The sequence below is a fragment of the Alligator mississippiensis genome, chromosome 3, assembly GCF_030867095.1.
Source record: "Alligator mississippiensis isolate rAllMis1 chromosome 3, rAllMis1, whole genome shotgun sequence".
NCBI classification, from domain to species: Eukaryota; Metazoa; Chordata; order Crocodylia; family Alligatoridae; genus Alligator; species Alligator mississippiensis.
The window spans coordinates 287,923,245-287,943,591 of record NC_081826.1 but is presented as its reverse complement, the minus strand read 5'-3'; the positions used below and the strand labels follow the sequence as shown (position 1 = coordinate 287,943,591).

Sequence of the window (20,347 nt, the reverse complement as noted above, 5' to 3'; positions counted from 1 at the left end):
TTGGAGAAGAAATGTATTCCTACAATTTTCTTCCCTTAAATTTTGAGGATAGGGGAAAGTCTCTTCTGGGACTGGTATCTGCTCAGTTTTGGTCAACTTTATTCCCCATTCACAAAAGAAAAATCTTCCTTTTACTTTCTCAGTGGAGTTTTGTATCTTTAACTTTTTCTAGGTGGCTGGTCGTAAAGGGTTCCCTCATGTGATCTATGCTCGTCTTTGGAGGTGGCCTGATCTTCACAAAAATGAACTCAAGCATGTTAAATATTGTCAGTATGCTTTTGACTTAAAATGTGACAGTGTCTGTGTGAATCCTTACCATTATGAGCGTGTGGTGTCCCCGGGCATCGGTAAGTAGGCTGTTGATTAAAGTGGAACACTGGAAGTGAAGTAAAAATACATTTTACTTTGTTCTAGGAAATATAGGTCTGAAAGAATACATGAGTTTTTAATGTTGAAGATATAGTGTGCTTTGGAATTTTTTTTACCCTTTTTCATGTACCTTCTCTAGTGGAAATAGTTACTTAAGTTTAACCTGATAATAAACAGAAGGTATACCGGAAAAAAATTCAGTTTCTTTTAGAAGACATAGGAGTGATTGTATGGCTTGCAAGGAGTGGTGGAGAAGCACAGTATGGGAAGTTATAGCCTGCAATGTTTTAGTTTATAGAAATGATTATGAATGCATTTGCATTATCATTTAGTAAACTATCACTATTTAAGGATTCTTTTATTTATCATTTTTTAAGACTTTTTTTTTTCCTTTTTAAAAGATCTCTCAGGACTGACACTGCAGAGTTCTGGTAAGTAGTTCATTGCTTATAATTGGTATAGGCTTCCATGTAAGAAGTGAACTGGACTGAACTTTAAAAAGCACAGGCTATTCATACATGTTACAGTGGATTAAAGTAAGATTTGTTGGTTTACTCTGTTTAGGGAAACCTATCAAAGTACTGCATGGGAGATGTGATGTGTGCATCAAAAACCCAAAGGTTTCAACTTATCTTTTGTTGCCCTCTCAGTTGCTTTTTAAGTTTTCAAAAACTCTCTCATTTGGGTTAAGACCAAGCATGGAAAGCTGTAAGCCACAAATCTGGTGTTTGTAAAACAGTTGGTTGAGTTGCTAACTGTTGCTAAGAGTAAACGATATTCTCCTGTTTTAAACCAGTACTTAAAAGAAGAAAAAACCTGCACAGATAATTCAGACAGTTTTTCTGCAGTGTGTATGTGGCAGCCAGGTGGAATACAAGCAAATTGGTAAATTGTAGGAGAAAAACATTTAAAATTTACAATTAATTAACCAGATAGTTTGTGTACACTTTGGCAGCTGTATAGATTTAGGGAGAGCCCTCCCATAGATGCACTGCACCAAAACTAGACTTTTGTTTTTTCTTTTTTCCTAAAGGAAATAAATGTGGTAGGAGATTTGGACACTGGGGAGGGAGAACTTAAGTATCTAGAAGCTTTTGGGTCTGAATCACTTGAAATCAAATTGCTAACCTTCACACGCTTTAACTCCAACTTTCCATTCAGCCCTGCTCTCTTCTCTAGTCCTGTTCCCATGCAACAGGATTAGAAGAGATCATTTGAAAAATGAGTTAATCTGTTCAGTACCAGGCCTGAACTATATAGTCCAGAACCTAATAGGTGTGGTGGTGTTCTGCTGTTTCACTATAAGTACACAAATGAAAGTACAGAACTTAAGACAATTTAGTATACTTTGTGTGTGTTTTTAATTTCTTAAGGAAGCCAATTTAAAACAATTTAATGATGGCTTAATGCCCAATAAGGAATTTCTGAGTTAGTTCTTAGAGTAATAGTAACACACCACATTGCACATGAAAACTGTTCTAGATTGATGTTCATACTGTTAAATACGCAGCGGGCTCTATTTTTTACCTAAAGGTGAATGTTTCCAGTTGGTCATGATGGGAGTTGCACAAAAGTAGCTCAGTGAAACTTGAGGAATAGTTAATATGCTGTAGTAGTGGATTAAGGTTATTATGAGAGAGTTACACCTTGCATATTCTGTTTTAGGTACTTGCAGTGGTAAGATTATAATTTTATTATAAGCTTGGGTGCTTGGCAGTTAGCCTGTTTGCATTTTGCCCCATCCTCCTCCTTGGAAAAGAAAACTAAATGCTTTCTGGATGGGTCTAGCTTTTTGAGTAAATTTGTACTTCAGGAATAGCAAGAGAGCTCCTAATTCTGTGCCGGTCATTCCGTTCCTCTTTTTTAAACTGATCCAATACTGGATGACTTGCATATTTGTAATCTGAGGACATTTCCCAAAATACAGTACTGTTCATGTAGACCATGCTTGGTTGCTTAAGCAGCTTTAATAGTGTTGTAATTTGTTTGAAAGTGATGCTGCTCAGTTTTACTTGTGGTAGCAAAAGTGAACTTATACTCGAGGATTTAAACCTTCATTTCTTCACAGCTCCATCAAGTATGCTGGTGAAAGACGAATATGTTCATGACTTTGAGGGGCAGCCATCATTATCTTCTGCGGAAGGTCATTCAGTCCAAACCATTCAGCATCCACCAAGTAACAGGGCAGCCACAGAGACGTACAGCACCCCAGCAATGTTAGCTCCTTCTGAGTCTAGTGCTACGAGCACCACTAATTTTCCCAACATTCCTGTGGCTTCCACAAGTAAGATAAGATAACAGCTGTTTTTGGGAGTATTGAAAACTAAATATTTGAAGGGTCCAATGATTTGATGTTACCTAAAGTAGGCCTTGCTTTGGAAACTTGCTCTTATTTTAGTAAAACATGGTTTCAGTCACAGGGTAACCTCACTGTCATGGGTATTAACGTGAGATTTAACTTGGAGTCCATGACTGTTTTTTTTCCATCATACTCTGTGACTCCATAATCTGCACCTGAATTTTGTAAGGTATAAGAATACTGACATTCTGTTATATTTGGCCTAATCTTATTCTTCAGTTTTGTTGGTGTTTCTAAGTAGGGGTGTGATAAAGATCTAAGTAGGGCGATAAAGATTTTTTTTGGCCAGCACTAATGGTCGATTATTAACCAGCCTTATTGGCTGATACCGATCCGATTGCTGATATGCAGCCTAGCTGCTTGGAGAGCAGTGCCCGGCCAGCTTTCTAATGCAGCTGTTTTGGAACTCTGTAACATACTTTAGAATTTCTTATAAAAAGGTGTTTTTTTATTCCTATAGTAAAGTCCCAGCTGAGCCTCATTTTACTGACTAAACACATTTTAACTCTAGCAGATTCTTGCCATGATCCCAGTTCACTGGAATATCAGACAAAATTTAAGGTTTTCTGTTTACAGGGCAGTAATATCTTTCCATAAATCTCAAACTTCCCACTTTTTCTCTGTAAAATGCTAAAGATATGAGGCAGTGGGTAGTTTAGGGCTGGGTGAGTGATGGGGGGATGTCAGAATTTGTCAGTGCTACATCTCTGACCTTAAATCTTGCCTATTTTTGCAATGACTAAAATGATAATTGATGAATAAAGTAGCCTATTTTAAGTTAAGAGTTGAAAAGACTCGTCCCAACAGGTATTACCTAAAATTCAGTGTTCATTGAACTTGACTTGTGTTGACAGTTTTAGTTTCTGTGGGAGTTTTGAAGTGGTGATTTTTTGGGATTCCTTGAATAAATGAGTCTGGTTCCCTGCATCTGCATGCAGTAGCTCAGGAAGCTCCTTCCAGTTCTGTGTTGAAGGGGTAAAATGCTTTCATCTCTAGAGATGGCCCTTTTAGGTCAGAATTAAGGGCTATTGGCAGAGCAGTATGGGAAAGCTTATACTGTGGGTGCGTATATTGCAGAAACTAACCTTTAGCCACATACATTTACTTTCTGCTACTCTTAGGCCAGCACCCTCACTACCATTCAAATTGCATGGAAAATTTCTTGAAAATAAGCAAGTGGTTGCAGGTAAAAGCAGGTGAAGGGGTGTGTGTGGGGGAGGGCGGGGGGGTATAGGGTGTGATGCAGTAAAGGAATATCCTAAACAAGAGATGAGTAAACAAAGATCTTGTTTCCCCATTGGAGAGTATCTTGCTTTAGGCTATCAGCTAATTTTATAAATAAAAGTACACCTATTTGCTTTCTCAGTTTCTCTGTTGTAATATAATGTATCCTAAACTTGTAGCAGTTACACTGTAATAGCTTGAATAATTGTGAAAGTGCATTTTCCTTCCCAAACATGTTTTTTTTTAAAGCTAGAAAAGTAGAACATTTATAATGGATAGTATGTTATTTTTTGTTTGTTTTTTTTCACCAGGTCAACCTACCAGTATATTGACAGGTAGCCATAGTGATGGACTCCTGCAGATCGCGTCAGGGCCTCAGCCAGGAGCACAGCAGAATGGGTTTGCAGCTCAGCCAGCTACTTACCATCACAGTGAGTTTCCACGTATATGTGCCTCCTTTTTGAAAACCTGTTTCCAAAGGTTCAGGAGACGCATAAAATTAGAAATGAGATGGGGGGCCGGAAAACTCCTTTAAAGCAAACTAGTCGTTTCTTCTTTTAGATAGTACTACAACTTGGACTGGAAGCCGAACAGCTGCCTACACACCTACTATACCTCACCATCAGAATGGACATCTTCAGCATCACCAACCTATGCATTACTGTAAGTATCTGTGGATTTTCTAATTTGTATTCTTTCTATATTCTGTTTCTAGTCTAATTTCTATTCTGTCTGTTGATAACTTAGAATAATAGTGGAGTCTCTTGGTTTACTCTCAGAATTGAAATTATTTTATAATATTACAATTCATGTGTTTAACTTATTCTGAAAATTAAAGAACAATTCTTCATGAGCCTTCTACTGCATTAAAGTAGTCAAAAGCAGATTAAAAGCTTAAATATATCTATAGGGCACTGTACAGTAACTTAAAGAACATGTCAGTATTTCCCTTCTAAACCTCTCTATAGGGCATTATAACTTGAGTAATGTCTTTCTTTGTGCCAAACAATGCATGGTAAGTTCTGAAGTTGCTTGGACCCTACTTCAGAAAGGTCAAGTTTGTGACCTCCGCTTGTTTTCTTTCTCTGAATATTTCTGAAGATTTTATTTCCTTAACTGAAGGTACTTGGATTACATTAAGAAAAGCTTGTCCTTACCAACTAATTGATTTAACAACTTTTTGTAACTTCTCAGCTGAAGAATATTCCCCTCCCCGTTTAGCACAAGAGGATATTTGGCATGAATATCGGGGCTTAGTCCCATCCTAGTTTTGCTTCTGTATTTGTTTTAGAGCAGGGTTGTCAAACATGGTCTGTGGGCTAAATACAGACTGCAGAGGTGGGTCATCTGGCCGGCTATCTTCCTCTGAAATATCTTCTTGAGATTTTCAGCACTGCCCCAGCGTACTGTAAATCAGTCAGTATTGAGCTAGCCCAAGGCCTCTTATATAACCTCTGCTCTATCTGCTCTGTGTCTTCATACTTCTCTCTTCTCAGCTTCTTTCTTTTTCTTTTGTTTTGTATTAGATCTTCTTGATGAGAGCCACTTGTTGTTGTGTTAGTCCTCCTGTTTCTGTCCCATTTTCTGTCCCTTGCTAACACAGCTGAAATGAAAAATGGCAGGGTGGGGAGGCTGTACAGACTTTGTGGGGGAGGAAACATGAGGGGCCTGTGCCCCCCAGACCTTTTGCGTTAGGCTGGGTGTTGCAGACTTGGGGCTCCCTGTCCTCCCTCTGAGGCCTCCATAATCCTGTGGGTGGGACCCATTGGACTGGGGAAGTTTGGTGCCACCGCTTCAATCCCTGCATCATCATGGCAAAGCAGCTGGGATGGCGGCATGGCGTTGTGCCCCTCACTGCTGCCAGGCAGGCAGGGGGTACCTCGCCATGGCAGTATAGAGTTCTCAGCGGCAGCAGTGAACTTCTGCGGCTGGTCCCACTCTGCCCAGCCTTGTTGGGTCCCATGCATTGGGCTGTGGGGGCCCTGCAGGGAGGGCAGTAGGGTGGGGAGCCCTGAGCCTGCAGTGGGCAGACCGCATCCTCATGCTGTCCTTTTTCCCCCTCCCTCTCCCCTCTGATGGGCTCTGGTTCTGCCCTGCAACCCCTGGGGTAGGGGGAGTCACGCTCTGATGCAGCAGCTGCTGCCTCCTGCAGGCAGTGGCTGATGATTGGGTGCTGCTGCAGGGAGCATGGGGGTGCAAACCTGGGTCCCTGGTCCTGTAGCCCTGGCAGCTAGTGCCCCTCTCCAGCAGGGCTGGGAGGGCAGGGGGCTGTGCATGGGGAGTGAGGGGCACCAGCAGGGCCCAGGCGACTGTGGGTGGGGAATGAGGGGCAATGGCTTGGGCAGGGCATCAGCATATTGGGGCTGCTCAGCACCACAAAGCAATGAGGGAAGGACAGCTGTCCTGGTGAGCAAAGGGAGCAGGGGAAGCTATGATTTTTCCATTATAAAAACTCAAAATCAAACACCAAAATTTACAGGTACTTAGAATTAATTTTATTATAGTGATTGAGGCACTGGTAGGGTTTCAGTCGGAGAATTTGGGTGGCTTTAAAATCAGAATTTGTGATTTTTAAACAGAGAAAATTAGGATCCCTGAATAAGCAATTGTCACATCTTGTATATTTGTGCTAATTGTAAATCAGAGACTGTGTTTATGATGAGGAAAGAAAACAAGTGCTGTATGCTCCAAGAGAAATGGAGGCTTCTTTATGGAAGCAAATGGAAAGCCCACAGGTTTGATTTGTAAGCCAGCAGTGGCTGTTTCCAAAGAATGTAGTGTTAGGAGATCTTATAAGTAGGGATCTTCCGGAAGGGCTAGACATTTTTAAATCTGCAGGTCAGGTGGCCTCAACCCAAGGGTGTTGAGGGAGCTGGCAGGGGTCATCGCGGAGCCTTTGGCCTGGCTGTATGAGCATTTGTGGTCATCTGGCCAGGTGCTGGGGGATTGGAAACTGGCTAATGTGGTCCCTATTTTTAAGAAGGGGAGGAAGGAGGACCCAAGTAATTATAGGCCTGTAAGCCTCACCTCGGTGCTCAGGAAGCTCTTGGAGAGGATCACCAAGGAGCATATCTTGGGGGGCCTGCAGGGGAGATCATGTTCAGGGGCAATCAGCATGGCTTCACCAAAGGCAGGTCCTGCCAGACCAACCTGATTGCCTTTTACCACCAAGTAACTAAATCCTTGGATGATGGTGTCACTGTGGACACAGTCTTTCTAGACTTTAAGAAGGCCTTTGACACTGTCTCTCACCCCATCCTCATCAATAAATTAAGTGACTGTGGCATTGATGCCTGCACAGTTGGATGGGTAAAAAATTGGCTGATAGGGCGCACCCAGAGAGTAGTGGTGGATGGGTGGTACTCAACCTGGCGAGATGTGAGCAGTGGGGTACCCCAGGGCTCGGTCCTCGGGCCCGCACTGTTTAACATCTTCATCAGCAACTTGGACGAGGGGGTGGAAAGCATGCTGTCTAAGTTTGCTGATGACACTAAGATGTGGGGCGAGGTGGACACGCTTGAAGGGAGAGAGAGGCTGGAACTAGATTTAGACAGACTACAAAAGTGGGCAGACAAGAATAGGATGGGGTTCAACGTAGACAAATGCAGGGTGCTGCACCTTGGGAGAAGGCATCCACAGCACACATACAGGCTGGGAGTTCCCTTCTTGAAAGCACAGAGGCAGAAAGGGATCTCGGAGTGATTATTGACTCCAAGATGAACATGAGCCACCAATGCCAGACTGCAGCCAGCAAGGCCAGCTATACCTTGTCATGCATCCAGAGGTGCATCTCAAGCCGGTCCAGAGAGGTGTTACTCCCCCTCTATGCGACTTTGGTCAGGCCGCAGTTGGAGTACTGTGTCCAGTACTGGGCGCTGCACTTCAAAAGAGATGTGGCTAGCCTGGAGAGGGTTCAGAGGAGGGCCACCCGCTTGGTGAGAGGGCAGAAGGACAGGCCCTACGAGGAGAGACTGAAGGGCCTGAACCTGTTCAGCCTCAGCAAGAAGAGGCTGAGGGGGGACCTGGTGGCTGCCTACAAGGTCATCAAGGGTGATCAACAGGAAATAAGCAGAGCTCTTTTCTCCCCAGCACCACCTGGGGTGATGAGGAACAATGATCATAGCTGATGGAGAATAGGTTTAGGTTGGAGATCAGAAGGGAATATTTTACAGTTAGGGTGGCCAAAATCTGGCACCAACTTCCCAGGGAGGTGGTGCTCGCCCCTACCTTGGGCAAATTCAAGAGGAGGTTGGACGATCACCTGTCTGGTTTCTTGTGAACCTGGCATTCGTTCCTGCCTGTGGCAGGGGGTCAGGCTAGATGATCTGTTCAGGTCCCTCCTGACCCTAGCTACTATGAAACATATCTGATAATTTGCAGTCAACTGCTGGACTAGGCAAAGGCATTTGTGTTTTTAATAACTGATGAAAGGAGACCTGTAAATGAAGTTGACCAGCTAGCTGTGTGTGTTGGGGTGTTGATCAAGCTATGAATGTGATGGGTTCATGGAGTTAGTGCTGCTGAAAGACTCGGCTGCAGGAGAGGACCCTTCCCAACAGTATGATCACAGCTTTCAACAAGCTAGATGTAGGCTGGAAAAGGGCAGTGAGCTGCATCGTTATGGGACTTCCATGGTGGAAACAAAAGAATTTGCAGTGAAACCCAAGAGCAAACTGCAGGGTATCCAATACAGGCCATGGGTGTTGTGTGTTTTTTTTGTTTTTTTTTTTTTCTACTCGTGTTGTGCATCAGGGAGCTGTGTGGTAAAACTCTGGGCATGGACCAGAATGTTGTGGTAAAAATGGCAAATTTTTATCTGAACCAGAAAGCTCTTGGAGGAAGATGGTCTTCATCATTGACTGCTATATTATGCTGCAGTGAGCGAACTGAGCTGTTGTAAAGCTATTCTTTGACTTACGATGTGAGGTTTAATGATATAAGTGAGAGCTCTAGGATTGAAAGTGGAAAGGGATTAGAGGGGTACTGTATTTACTTCTATATATAACACATGCACCCAGCCCTCCAAAATTGTGGTGTGTGTTTAAGCAAAGCAGCTAATTTTTGCACCAGAATAGAAAAGCATAGGAATACTCTAAGGGCTGCTGAGGTTCTGCATTTTGCAGTTGTACAGTTGTAACCACTTCCAGAGCTGTTCCTGAATTGGCTGTAGCCAAAAGCTGCTGTCATTTGGCAATGGCTACAATATGGTTAAAACGGGAGCTTTTGCCTGAGCAGCAGTGCTCGGGATTCAGCCATGACTGGCGGGGCATGGATTTTTCTTTGTTCTGCCTTCTCACAACAAGATGTGCATCTTATTTGGGGTTTCATAGTATATGAGAAAAATACGGTGAGTGGCTAAAATGGCTGAAGTCCATTGTGAATTTGAGGACAGGGTTTCTCTGACTTCCAGTGCCATGAAACAGTGCAGACTTCTTAGCATTCCACCCCGTCTCTGTGGAAGATGCCTCGGGAGTTGTAAATGAAACTTGCTGATCTTCAGTGTAACACATGCTGAAAATAAGTTCTCAAAGTTAGGATTCATGAACTTTACCAATACTTGAGAGAGAGCTATCCAGCAATAAAAAGTTTAGCATCAAGTAAGCTTTCTACGCTTGTGAGCACGTATGTGTGCAAACAGATCTTTTCAGTGATGAACATAGTCAAAACTGTGGCAAACAGTTGAAAGTCACCATGAAATTGGGTTTTCACGGTAGTTCTTGGAACCAAACACTGACGGACTGGTTGCAGTGACGAGGTGCCAGGTGTCCGGGAGCAGTACCAAGTTTGTGAGGGGTTTGTTTGTGTAAAAGAGGGTTTTTTTTTGTTTGTTTTGAATGTTTTATATTTTCTTCACTATCACGAGAGCAATAGCAAATACTTTTTGAAAATCTGTTTTTTTCATATATTTGGGGAGCTGTTGGATAAGATTCACCAAGAACAAGTGCAGAGTTCTGCACCTGGGATGGAATAACTGGATGCACAAGTACAGACTGGGAAGTGTTTGGCTAGGCTCAAGTACCCCAGAGAAGGACCTTGGGGTTCCAGTAGACGAGGGGTGTCAGGCTCGTTTGGTCCTGTAGGCCGGGTGAATGGTGCACATCCATGGGCTGGATGAACGGTGTGGGGCTAGCTCTGCCGGCCAGATCAGGCCCATGAAAATGCCTCTGCATCGTCCACTGCATGTTGCATCCTGTGCATGTGGCATGGGTCCTGGACTGGGCATCACATGCAGTGCAGGTACCAAGGTGAGCTTGTGCCGCATGTGGACTATAGGTCAGCTCCAGACCCATGGGCAGCACTGTGGGCTAGATGATGGGGCTCTGTGGGCCTTGTCTTTGACACCCCTCCAGTAGATCATAAGCAGAATATGAGCCAACTGTGTGCTCTTCTTGCAAAAAAAAAAAAAAAAAAAGCCAGCAGCATCCTGGGTTATATTAACAGACGTGACAGATCAAGGGAAGTGATTGTTCCACTCTGTTCAGTACTGGTGAGACCTCACGTGGAATACTATGTCCAGTTTGGGCCCCGTGCTTCAAGATGTCGATAGTTTGAGTGCAGTGCAGAGCAGCAAAAACAACTAGGGCTATTTAGTCTGGTGAAGAGAGGATGGTGAGGGGCATGGGGAGGGTTAATAACAGTCTTTAACTATGAAGGGTTATTCCAGGAGAATGGTGATGGGATTTTCTGTGTGGTTATAGGGAACAGGAGTAGAAGTAGTGGCCTCAGCAGGAGCAATTTATGTTGGAGATTAGAAGGAACTTCCTGTCTTAATGTGGTTGTTCATTGGAACAGGATAGCTCCATCCTTGGAAGCTTTCAAGAACAGGTTAGATATACTCTTGGCTGGAATACTCTAGTTAGGAATGGTCCTGCTTTAACAAGGGAGTTGAGTAGATGACTTTGAGGTCCCTTCTTGCTCTGTTTTTTTATGATTCTGTAATTTTTTGGCAGTTTGTTCATGATCAGCAAAAATATATTTTTGATCTGGTTTTCAAGTTTCACTGTTTTCTTTTGCCTGGTCCTTACTCTATCTTAACCTGTATTTGCAGTACTGGAATTCAGAATTCTTGCTGATGCTCTATGTACTCTATACATATTTTCAGTATTGACTTAGTTTGGTGATTTTGAAAAAACACATTAATGCATGAATTTGGATGCTGATTTCAGGGAGGCCAAAGAGAGGCCTGTGAACTTTGGACAGTCTTGTCCATTTACCATTACCGACTTTTTTTAGTCTTTTGCCATCCTTTTTAGAAGCTATTCTTTTTCCACGCTGTCTTGCATAAGACCTCCACACTTAAATCCCTCATGAAAGCCTATTTCTGCTCTGACATGTTGAAGGAGCCTAGTCAACTTGTACTCATACCTGCTGTTTATCACTGTTAAATTAGCCTGCTGTGCCAGACTAAGCTCTTTCATACAGTCTTTTAAAATGGGAGAAAATTAACTTTTCTACTTGCCAGATGAGTCTTATTCCAGGTAGAAATAACGTTCAAATGTGCATTGCCATGTAAAATAAAGTGCCTGTTTTGTTTTGTTTTTCTCTGTCTGTGTGTTAAAGGGCCAGTTCATAATGAACTTGCATTCCAGCCTCCTATATCAAATCATCCTGGTAAGTACCTTCTTCTAAAGAATTTTTCTGGACCTATTAGAAAACTAGCTTTATGTACTTCAGGTCCTCTTATCTCTTGTGAAAGCCGTGCCAGACATGTTTTCAAACCTACAGGAGCTTTTGAGGAAGTATTTTTATCCCGTGTGCTGTCTGTGGTCCCAATTTGAAAGTCCAAATCCAAAAACAACTTTACCCAAGGTGGACCTAAGCTGGATTTTAGGCACCGATCCAAAGCTGCAATTCTGTAACGCTGACTCAGCTGCTACCTAATCTGGGAGGCGCCCTAACGCCTTTCCACTTTGGTATTAAAACCTTCCTCATGTGTAAGCCTCACTGGGATCCCTGAACTAGGCTTCCCTCTGCCTGTGTTGCCTGAAGGGCTTGATACAGTAGGAGAGATCTGACAACACCTGTTGCACACCCTGGGGTCATGTTCATACACATGAGTGTGTGGTAACTGTGACTTTGTTATATAATACAACTAAGAGGATGGCACTAGTGTTGCTGCTGTTCCCTCTTCCCATTATCTGATGCCTTGGGGGTTATACCATTTGACCAGGATATGAGGGGTCAGGATTTGGTTCCTGACTTCGACAAGACATAAACGCACATCTTCCAGGAAACTTCTCTGACTACTAGAATTTGGACTGTTGTGGCATGAAAACCACCTGTCCTGTTGAAACCATCCCATTTTGCATATACCTTCAGTATTTAGTCAGGATAAAGTGAGAACAAAGCAAACAATGACTGTAGCACCTCTGGCAGAAAGAAGTTCTGGGTCTTGCTCTCTGTTCCATGGACTGTTCATGCATAATTCAAAGACTGTATCAGGTAAAGTGCATGAGCAATACTTGGCAGAAGCTTCCCTCTTCAGGGAATTGATGTGCACAGGACAGTGACATAACTTCAACAGAAGATGTGGAACGTGGCCCTGTCCCGAGGAGTAGCCTCTAATTTTCTGGTCACTCTTTCCTGGAAGATTAGAAATAAGGGAATTCAACTTGGATCTCCCACATCCTGGCTGAGTGCAGTTAACACTGAGTAGTTAAATAAAGCGAAGATACCAGCATTACTTTCTTATGCTGAGACAGGAGAAAATTGGTTGCAGCTAGAATGCAGTTCTTTCTTTTTGTCTCTCAGTTAAGATCTCCTCAGGGCCTGATAGTCTTTAATGATCAATCTAATCATGGGTAGCAGTGCCACTTGCATGTCTCCTTACCATAGGAGCACAAAGCATAAGGCAGTCATAAAGACAAGATGCAGATATTTTGTTAAGAGTCGATTTCGTAAATTGTACCTAGATCCCTCAGAATGTCGTAACTACACATATATAAGGATAATTAAATGCAAATACTTTGACATCAAAGTGTATTTAGAATAATTGTTGTATGCAGTTGTAAGCTTAAATTGCCATGGTCTTATTTCTGCTGAGTTTCATGTCTTCTGCTTTAACTTTTTTTATTAACAAATACTGCATGTAAAATTGAAAGTGCATGCAAATGTGTCTAGTTAAATTTTCTACTGACTTTTATGCCAGCACTCTTAACTGTCAAGTGCAATACAGAAGTTCTAATTCATTGTCTCCTAATGGTTTTGCAAGATTTTTATTGACTTATTTCAGTCTGTTTATCTTCGCTAGCTCCAGAGTACTGGTGTTCGATTGCTTATTTTGAAATGGATGTGCAGGTTGGGGAGACATTTAAAGTTCCTTCAAGCTGTCCAGTTGTTACGGTGGATGGATATGTGGACCCTTCTGGCGGAGACCGCTTTTGCTTGGGCCAGCTTTCCAATGTACATAGAACAGAAGCCATTGAGAGAGCAAGGTATCTTACAGAACCTATGGAAACTCGAGTAATTTCTTAGACCGTATATTGTTTAAAAGTTGCTTTTGGTATATATCTTGCTGCACTTGCAATTTCAAAAGGATTTCTTTTAATAAGCTGCAATAATGTATGTCTGCTTTGGGTGGGTGCAGCCTTCGCAGAAGTGCATCTGTGGTCCAGGCATGTCTTGTGATGTTAGCTGCTTTTAAGAGAAACTTGTTGGGTTGGCCCAAAACAGGATAGGCAACTATTCTGAGAAGGGGGCAGGGTGGGATAAGACGAGACCAAAGAAGTAGATTGGTTGGTCAGAACAGACGAGGCCAAGCAGGTAAGATTTTTGTCATTTGTACGTGTGAAGTTTTGCTGCAGGAACTTTTAGAGTCTTGTCCTTGTGATTACAATCCTCTTCCTACAGAATAAAAATGTTATTCCTGTCTTTATATTCTGACTTCAGGTTCTTAGTTTGAATGATCTTAAATAATATTTTGGCATCCCTGAAAGACCACAGTGCTCTTTGGGGAGCATGGCATTGGAGATGTGTACAAAAAGCTCAACTCTAATGTGCAGCTATTTACTTGGATTGCTTTTATTAGAGCTCTTTTTGCTGTGGATTCTTGTTTTGCTGAAATATGAAATCCAAATATTGCAATTATTCAGACACAATTTTGGAATGCTTCCATGAGCTTAGGTGCAGTTATTTATGAGTGTTTTTTTGACCAGCATTGCTTTTCCTCTCCTCTACTCTATTAGAGTTAAAAAAAATCTACAGGACAGTGCATATGTGAAATATCTTTGTACTGTTTTTTAGAACTTACTGAGTACAATCAGTCAAGGCTTCATCAAATCTAATCTTCTTGGAAAAAATGAATTATCCATCTTTTAAGGAAAATCTTTAGTCTAGAATTGATTGTGCTATAGTGGATTAATGAGACCACTAATTTGTTTGTAGCTCACATAGTAAGGTTCTAACTCATAATACATGACCATATACACATTTCAGTTTTTTCCTTCTTTAAGGTTGCACATAGGTAAAGGGGTGCAGCTGGAATGTAAAGGTGAAGGTGATGTGTGGGTTAGGTGCCTCAGTGACCATGCAGTCTTCGTTCAGAGCTACTACTTGGACAGAGAAGCTGGGCGGGCGCCAGGAGATGCTGTTCACAAGATTTACCCCAGTGCATATATAAAGGTTGGTTTGATTTATTGGGGATGATGTGCTTTAGAGAAACAAATGAAACCTTAGCAGAAGTTCTGCCTTTTTAACACTTGGGCTGGGGGCAGAAATTACACACAAACCTCTATAAAGGATCGGAAACCATTTCAAATCTGTAACATAACAGAAGTTCAGTGCACATAAACTGCTTTCAAAATTGCCAGAACTTGTTTAAGATAAACCTGGATGGATATAGTACCAGACTTAAACTGGTTTAGGTTAAATCGGTTTATTGAACTTCTGTCCCAGATCCCTTCCAGATTCAAGTTAACTCACAGTTTGCACCTCCCCTGCATACTCCCTCTCACAAGCTTGGCAGGCTAGCCTTGGCCCAAGCTCTCTGCTGAACAAGGAGCTGTGCTCTAGTGCCCCCAGCGCTTGGCCTGGGCTACTGCGAGCATCTGGCTGCATTTCTAGAATCAAAAGTGAATGTCTGTTGCTTATCAGTTCAATCTGCGTAGCTTAAGCTAACTTGCAAAACTGAATCGATTCATCCTCGCGCTTTTTGACTGTACTTAGCCATGCAGGTTTTTAAATTGCTCATTACAAAAAGTTTATTATTTTTTCACTTTGGGGAGCAAATAAAGGTATAACATTACCATCTTGAAAACATAGCAAAGTATTTTTTTTTAATTACTTTAATTAGTGAGCCAGAATTTTACGAAAAGTTTATTTGGATGTCCATGATCAACCAGCTTCAGTTTTAACCTGCTTTTTAAAAAGCATCACTTATTTATACATTTTCCTGCTGAAGTATATGTAAACTCTTTTTTTTTTAAACTCAGGTCTTCAGTGTTAAAATGCAGCTTCAGTTGCTGGCAGGGTGCTCAGCCAAGATCCAGGACACTAATTTCTTTCACTCTGGTCATAATTCCCTAGTCTATGAGGACGGAAGTCTTGTTAGATCAGAGTAATGCAGGATATCCTCGCGCTGAAACCTAGGTGTTCTAATTCCATGTCTACCAGCTGTCCTAAGTTCTTGTGAATAAAATGGTTTATTTCAAGAAGGCTGCAACAAACAGAAGGGCTCTCAGAGTTTAAGGAGGCCATGTTACTCTGAAATTTCATTTACAGACCTCATTGCAGTTGTGGGGTCTAGCTATTAACATAGTCTCGGATTTCATAGTTTACAGTAGTCTTAGACTGATCAAGCAATTAGATCTGTGGATCTGCAGATAGTTCCTGTTGCCCATCTGGATGCAGTCAATCTTAATGGTTTTGGCTTTTTGCATAGCTGATAATGGCTAGATCCAAGCCTGTAAAAACAAGGTTTAGTAGAATTTTTCCTGTTACCTTCAATATTCCAGAAACAAAAGCTTTGCAACTCCATGGAAATAGTGTTTTCTGCTCCCTATTACAGGATATTGGGATAACAAGTTGTATTAGCTGTTAGGAAGCCTTTCCTCCAGTGGTTGATTTCTTTGTTATATAAATTATTCTTATCTTTTTTTTAAGGTGTTTGATTTGCGGCAATGTCATCGTCAGATGCAGCAGCAGGCTGCCACTGCACAAGCTGCAGCTGCTGCTCAGGCTGCTGCAGTAGCAGGAAACATCCCTGGGCCAGGATCAGTGGGTGGAATAGCCCCAGCTATCAGTAAGTAGTCTGATGTCTTTCTTCTTTTTTCCTTCCTTTTTTTCCCTTTTTGATGTAACTCGTGAGTATTGGTGGGTCTTTTGCTTCACATTTCAGACCATCTCCAAGGATCAGATTAATTAGCTACCAATTTCTGTTGGTGCTGTGCACGTGTAGCTCTCATTGTGAAGGCAGATGAGAATTCTTGATGTGAGAGTGGCCATTGAATTATGCTTGATGTAAGCAGTGTAGCAATGCACAGTTCAAACCAAGCTGGATGCATGCTTTCTGTAACAGCATTTCTCTAACTGAAGTTGCAGCTTCCACTTCTTAAAATGCAGGTTAGGGGGACCATCACCGAGAAACTAAGTTACTGACCAGATTGTTTGAAAAAAGGTCATGTTGGGGGGCGGTACAGAACCTGGGCCTGTCACTGAGGCTTAGGGGGAACTTGGTAAGAAATGTATCCTACAAAGAAGGTGTTAAAGGTCTGCGACTGACAGTTTACCTAACCTAGGTTTTCATTAACCAATCAACCTTGGATGAGCCTTTTTTTTTTTAATTGATACTGAAACATAGGTTTCTTTCTCAATGACAAATAAGCTCTTCAAAATGTTCAGCGCTTAAATACAAGGGTGTCTCAAATAGCAATTTCAAAATAAAGCCATTGTGTGAAACATTTGTTGACTATGTGGGGATCACATTTTCTCTACATAGTTGTAAATGAGGGGTGCGTTCAGCAGTGCTGCTATCGGTGTTCCCTACTGCTGTGTAGTTTCCCACTGTTGCAGACATACAGCGTGGGCAGCTATCTTGCCATTAATTTGTAACACACCCTCGTGGACCTATCTTTAGCTTTTTGCTATTGGTAAGTGCATATCATAAGCTACGACAGCAGTTCCCAAACTCTGACAGATTGTGCACCACCAATTTAAAACTATACAACCTTAAGTACCACCAGCAAATTTTTGTCATATAAAGTAATTATAATAAATTTGTTAATGCACACCACTGATGGGTTGTCTGCTTACCACTGATTGGGAACCGCTGAGTTATGATGTAAAACTTGCAAAATATTATGGCCAAGATATGCAATTCTGCAGCAGAAAGCAAGTCTTAATTCCTCCTTTTTAAAAAGGATCGCTTGCCATATTTATCCATGTTGCTTTTCACTGAACACGAGAAAGTAGTATCTTGAAGAATGCTGCATTCTTGCCAGATTACAGAAATAAGTATATTTTGCTACATTTGCCTTTGTAAAATGGGCTTCTGACACTAGTTTTTATCATCTCCCCACCCCAAGTTGGGGGGCAGGGCAAAGGGTAGAAGAGGTCTACTAGGCACCTTAAAATAGCTGGTTAGAAGTTTATAAACAACTTGGGCCATAAAGTAGAGCTGGAAAACCCATGTAACTTACAGTACAGTAGAAATATAGACCCATTGTTTGGCCTGGCTTGTGGAGAGAGAAGTACATGAAGAAACAGCTGGGCAAATGGTCTTTTCTGTAGAATTGGCTGTAAATGCATGGTAAAATGGAGTGACAGAGCTAAATGCAAATAAACACGTGTGAAAAACTCCTGTCTAGGTTTGTCAGCTGCTGCTGGAATTGGTGTAGATGACCTTCGCCGTTTATGCATACTCAGGATGAGTTTTGTGAAAGGTTGGGGACCTGATTACCCAAGGCAGAGCATCAAAGAAACACCCTGTTGGATTGAAATCCATTTACACCGTGCGCTCCAGCTTCTAGATGAAGTACTTCATACCATGCCTATCGCAGACCCACAACCTCTAGACTGAGATCCTGCTGCTGCACTGCTGTGGGCCATTATATTGTCAGGCTGGTGAATTGTAAAATACAATTCTGTTTATTAGAGGTGCACCGATATATCAATGCCATATTGGATTGGCACCAATAAAAGGAAAATTAACATTATTGGCTTTTTTTGGCCAGTGTAGCCAATAATGTTAACTGATAAATATACTATGCCTTCTGGCGGGGGCACCAGGATGCCGTGTGCATTTGTGCAGCTGGATGCATGCATGTGGCCTGGAGTGCAGCCAGGCAGCATGGAGAGCAGTGCTCTGCAGGTAAGTCTGTGGAGAGGAAGAGGTGGTGGGTGGGGGCAGGCCGAGGCCTCTACAGTGAGGGAGGGAGGGAGGGAGGAGTGGGCCTGGGGCTGGGGGCGCTGCCCAGCCGGGGTAGTGAGCGGGACCCAGGGCAGGGAGCAGGACGGCCATGGGCAGCTCATCTAAGGGGTGCAGGGGTGGGTGCTACTGCTTGTACTCCCCAGGGGAGGCATGGGGGGGCATGTTGTTCCCTTCCTTCCTTTCCCCCCCCAAATTTGTGTGCAGGGTCGATGCAGGTTGCTTGCTGTGGGCTCACGGCTCTCTGCCTTTTCCTTGGGAGTCCCGTGCTGGCCGCGTGTCCCTGGCCCACTTGGCAGCAGTGGCGGCGGTGAGTTGTGCCTTCCGTTGCTGGGTGGGCAGGGGACATGTGGCCCGTATGGGGTCCCCGGGGCAAAGGCAGCAGGGCGGAGAGCCCTGAGGCCGCAGCCTGAATCTGCCCTTGCTTTGCTCAGCTCTGGTTAAAAGCGTCTTTGCACTTAAAAATGGTGGTGGCAGTGCTTGAACTAAAGCTCATTTGTTGAGCTTTAGTTGAAACACCCCTGCTTGCTGCCATTTTTAAGTGCTGGGATGCTGATCCCCTGGATGAGCTGCCCATGGCTCTGTCCTGCTCCCTGACCTAGCCCTGGGTCCCATTCACTGCCCTGGCTGGGCAGCACCCCAAGCCCTTGCCCCACTCCCTCCCTCACCATGGTGGCCTTGATCTACCCTTTCTCTCCCCCATGCCCCTTACCCTGCACAGACTTACCTGCAGGGAGCTGCTCTCCCCACTGCCTGGCTGCATTCCTGCAAATCGGTTATCGGATCGGTATTGGCCAATATGCCTGGTTAATAATAGGTTATCGGTATCGGCCAAGAAAATCTTTATCGGTGCACCCCTACTGTTTATAACCTGAAGAGAGATTTTACTTTTGTTCTGCTTAATCTTTTAAAGCCAGGGTTTAAAAATGTGTTTGCCACCTTGCTCTTAGCAGAAAGAAACTGAATGTACAGAAATAGGATTTCAGCTTTCTTCACAACTTTATTGCCATAATACGTAGCTCAGGGCGTAAAGTGAAAGGTAAATACCATACAGAGACTTTAATTGAGCTTCATTCCTTTGAAACTGAGCCTGTTCTTTTTTGGCACCATTTCCACTCAGGGCAAGATGGCAAACTTGTTTTTATACCTCTTGGTTACTTTAAGCCCTATGCCATCATTGACCGTATCAGTTGGCAATGACTTTGTATAGAGAATTTAAAGTAGAAGTTGCAAATGCATTGATTGTATGACAGACACAATATGTATGCTTTATCTATAGTTAATAGTATAAATAAAATCATGAAAACCCCAGTTTATAAATTGTATTTGTTTTGCTTTTATTGACTTCTTTCACACCTTGAGTCTGTTCCTCTAGAGTGATCTTTCACTTTCTCTTAAAGACCAGCAGGATCAGCAGCAGCCAATAGCAGTAGGTCTTTTACAAACACTCCCTTCTGTTTTCCCACGGGGCTCTTCTAGCTGATGTTTTTCAGTAAATCTCAACAAATGTGTCCAGAAGCATTGTTCTTCCTTTGCTATTCAGTGTGGGGGTGTGATGTTTTGAGAATTCATTTTTGCAGCATGTATTTGGAAAACTGGAGTTTAGTCAAACAGGTCAGAAATGCTTAGAGTGCAAATTCAACGTTGCACTTTAGCATCATCAGTTCAGTTTACCTGCTATGTGTTTTGTTTTGGGGGGGGGGGGGAGGGTTGAAGCTGTTAAGCAGCACACTTTCAGCAGTGAACATGTCCAGGGAAGAAACAGTCTTGCAATAGGTGTAAATTATTCAAGTTGCCTATGCAAGAAACTTAGCAAAAGACTCAGTGCTTCTTCATCCAGAGGTCTGGGTCCATGGTTATTTTCATTATGGTGATAAGAAACACAGACACAGAGAGGTCAAGTGATTGCCCCAAGTGACAGCTGAGAATATCATTTTAATCCCTTCCCAGTTACTCTCCTTACTGACTAGTCTGTGCTGTCTTGTTTTATGATCCATTTCTAATAAGGTACAGAATACTGTTACTTCCACAGT

The 20,347-nt window shown here is 42.7% G+C and overlaps 1 protein-coding gene across 3 annotated transcripts in view; it reads left to right on the top strand.

The window, feature by feature from the left end:
* Positions 1-19,625, top strand: part of SMAD4 (SMAD family member 4) — a 34,774-nt gene extending 15,149 nt beyond the window's left edge. For 2 of the 3 annotated variants that reach the window (XM_019496063.2, XM_019496064.2), the window contains exons 3-12: positions 173-347; positions 771-800; positions 2,438-2,653; positions 4,264-4,383; positions 4,514-4,615; positions 11,513-11,563; positions 13,185-13,386; positions 14,404-14,572; positions 16,052-16,190; positions 17,755-19,625. In XM_019496063.2, coding sequence (XP_019351608.1) covers positions 173-347; positions 771-800; positions 2,438-2,653; positions 4,264-4,383; positions 4,514-4,615; positions 11,513-11,563; positions 13,185-13,386; positions 14,404-14,572; positions 16,052-16,190; positions 17,755-17,966 — 1,416 coding nt within the window. In that variant the 3' untranslated portion in view covers positions 17,967-19,625. The remainder of the gene's footprint in view (positions 1-172; positions 348-770; positions 801-2,437; positions 2,654-4,263; positions 4,384-4,513; positions 4,616-11,512; positions 11,564-13,184; positions 13,387-14,403; positions 14,573-16,051; positions 16,191-17,754) is intronic. The other variant, XM_019496065.2, reaches the window with a different exon arrangement.
* Positions 19,626-20,347: the final 722 nt, after the last annotated feature.